Source organism: Desmodus rotundus, chromosome 5 (genome assembly GCF_022682495.2).
Source record: "Desmodus rotundus isolate HL8 chromosome 5, HLdesRot8A.1, whole genome shotgun sequence".
Classification (NCBI taxonomy): domain Eukaryota; kingdom Metazoa; phylum Chordata; class Mammalia; order Chiroptera; family Phyllostomidae; genus Desmodus; species Desmodus rotundus.
This window is the reverse complement of record NC_071391.1, coordinates 41,222,435-41,224,246: the sequence shown is the minus strand read 5'-3', so window position 1 is coordinate 41,224,246 and position 1,812 is coordinate 41,222,435. Positions and strand designations below refer to the sequence as shown.

General features: G+C 40.8%; 1 protein-coding gene across 1 annotated transcript; it reads right to left on the bottom strand.

Moving 5' to 3' along the window:
• Positions 1–425: 425 nt before the first annotated feature.
• LOC128781139 (olfactory receptor 10A3-like) lies at positions 426–1,492 on the bottom strand. The gene has a single exon (XM_053925871.1). The coding sequence runs from the start codon at positions 1,484–1,486 to the stop codon at positions 542–544; it is 945 nt and encodes a 314-aa protein (XP_053781846.1). The 5' UTR covers positions 1,487–1,492; the 3' UTR covers positions 426–541.
• Between the last annotated feature and the right edge of the window lie 320 nt (positions 1,493–1,812).

Below are 1,812 nucleotides of genomic sequence, written 5' to 3'. Positions count from 1 at the left end.
CTATACTTATTTAGTCATTCATGGAACATGTTCTCACTCCAGAAATAAAGATTTCCTCAACTTGTTGGTCTCTTGAAACTCTACCCTATTCACGGACCTTCAGGTCTATCTGGAGTTACAATCATTTGGAAGAGTAATTCTACAGTACCTATTAATGTAGAAGCACGTGTACTCCATCCCATCAGGCCAACTTTGAGGAACCTGTCATACAGAAATAAAACAACAGTACATCAGGACATATGAAACGACGTGTTTATTGGAGCTTCATCTTGGTGACAATAATTCAGTTATGACTTGGATGATCATAATAGAGGAATTCATAAGGAATTGTTTTATATGTTATAGAAACTTATATACCCCTGAGAAATGAATGACAACAGTACACGATCAAAAGGGAGCCCTGATAGATTATTGGACTTCAAAAACTCAACCAATGAAACACACTCATGCTAAGAATTGCAAACTTTCCCACCATTTATTAAAATTAAAAGAGTTTAGTCAGACAACGACCAAATGAATATTTCATGGCTTCCCAGCACAGTCAGAGAGTGTGTAAGTCTACTTGTCTTCGCCATAATTTCATCAAAGCTCTTTTCATCTCACTGTTTCGCAAGCTGTAGATCAGTGGATTCAGCAGAGGCATAAGCAGCGTGTAAGCCAAAGACATCAGTTTCTTGGTTTCTGGGGAGTAGCCAGATTTGGGTTGTAAATAGGTCATACTGGCTGTGCCATAGAAGAGGGTAACAGATGTGAGATGGGAGGCACAGGTGGAAAAGGCCTTCTGCCTCCCAGTGGTTGATGGCATCTTCAGGATGGCAGAGAGGATTCGAATGTAAGACAAGAGTATCAGAAAGAAAGGAACCATGACGATCAAAACAGTGCCAGTGAATGCATAGATTTCAAACAAAAACGTGTCTGCACATACAAGCTCTAACACGGGGGGAGTCTCACAGAAGAGATGGTTGATTTCACTGGGGCCGCAGAATGGAAAGCTAAACACCCATGGTGTCTGCACAGTAGCCCTCGTGATTCCTGAGACCCATGAGAACATTACTAATTTCATGAAAACACTTTTGTTCATAATCATTGGGTAGCTCAGAGGATGACAGATTGCAGCAAATCTGTCACAAGCCATTGCCCCCAGGAGAAAGCATTCAGTCACACCAAAAAGTAGAATGAAATACATTTGTGCAAAACAGCCTGAGAGAGTAATTGTAGTTTTTTCAGTGGAGAGAACCACCAGCATTTCAGGCATAATGACTGCATTGAAGATCACATCCACCACAGACAAGTTCAGGAGGAATAGGTACATGGGAACGTGGAGGCTCTGTTCCAGGGAGATGATGACTATGATCATGGCATTTCCTATCAGGGTCACCAGGTAAACAACCAAGAAAACTCCAAAGAGCTGCTCCTGCAGTTCAGGAAAGTTTGCAAAGCCCAGGAGGATGAACTCAACCACAGAACTTTGATTTTGCCTTTTCATTTCAGTAGTAGAGCACGTTTCTCATTTATGGACATACTATATGAGTTACGAAGTCACCGTCCAACAGCGGAGTCAGTGTCTACACTTACCCCAGGTATACTTGGCAGATGATGTAAAAAAGAACTCTCCCAGACAGCGACTCAGTGTGGCAACTTTGGAGAATGGCCAGTTACTCAGATTAATGAATCTTTCAAGTAGAAAGGAGGAAGTAAAGAATGCTGGCTCAGAATTGGCTGTGAAGTACAAAATATATTAAAATTCTTTTGCACCTTTTACATTATGTAGTTTGAAAATTAACCATAACCTTAAAACAAAATAAATGTTTT

What these genes read in the sequence shown, in the direction of transcription:
- LOC128781139 (XM_053925871.1), bottom strand. Translation starts at nt 1,486, where the DNA reads ATGAAAAGGCAAAATCAAAGTTCTGTGGTTGAGTTCATCCTCCTGGGC.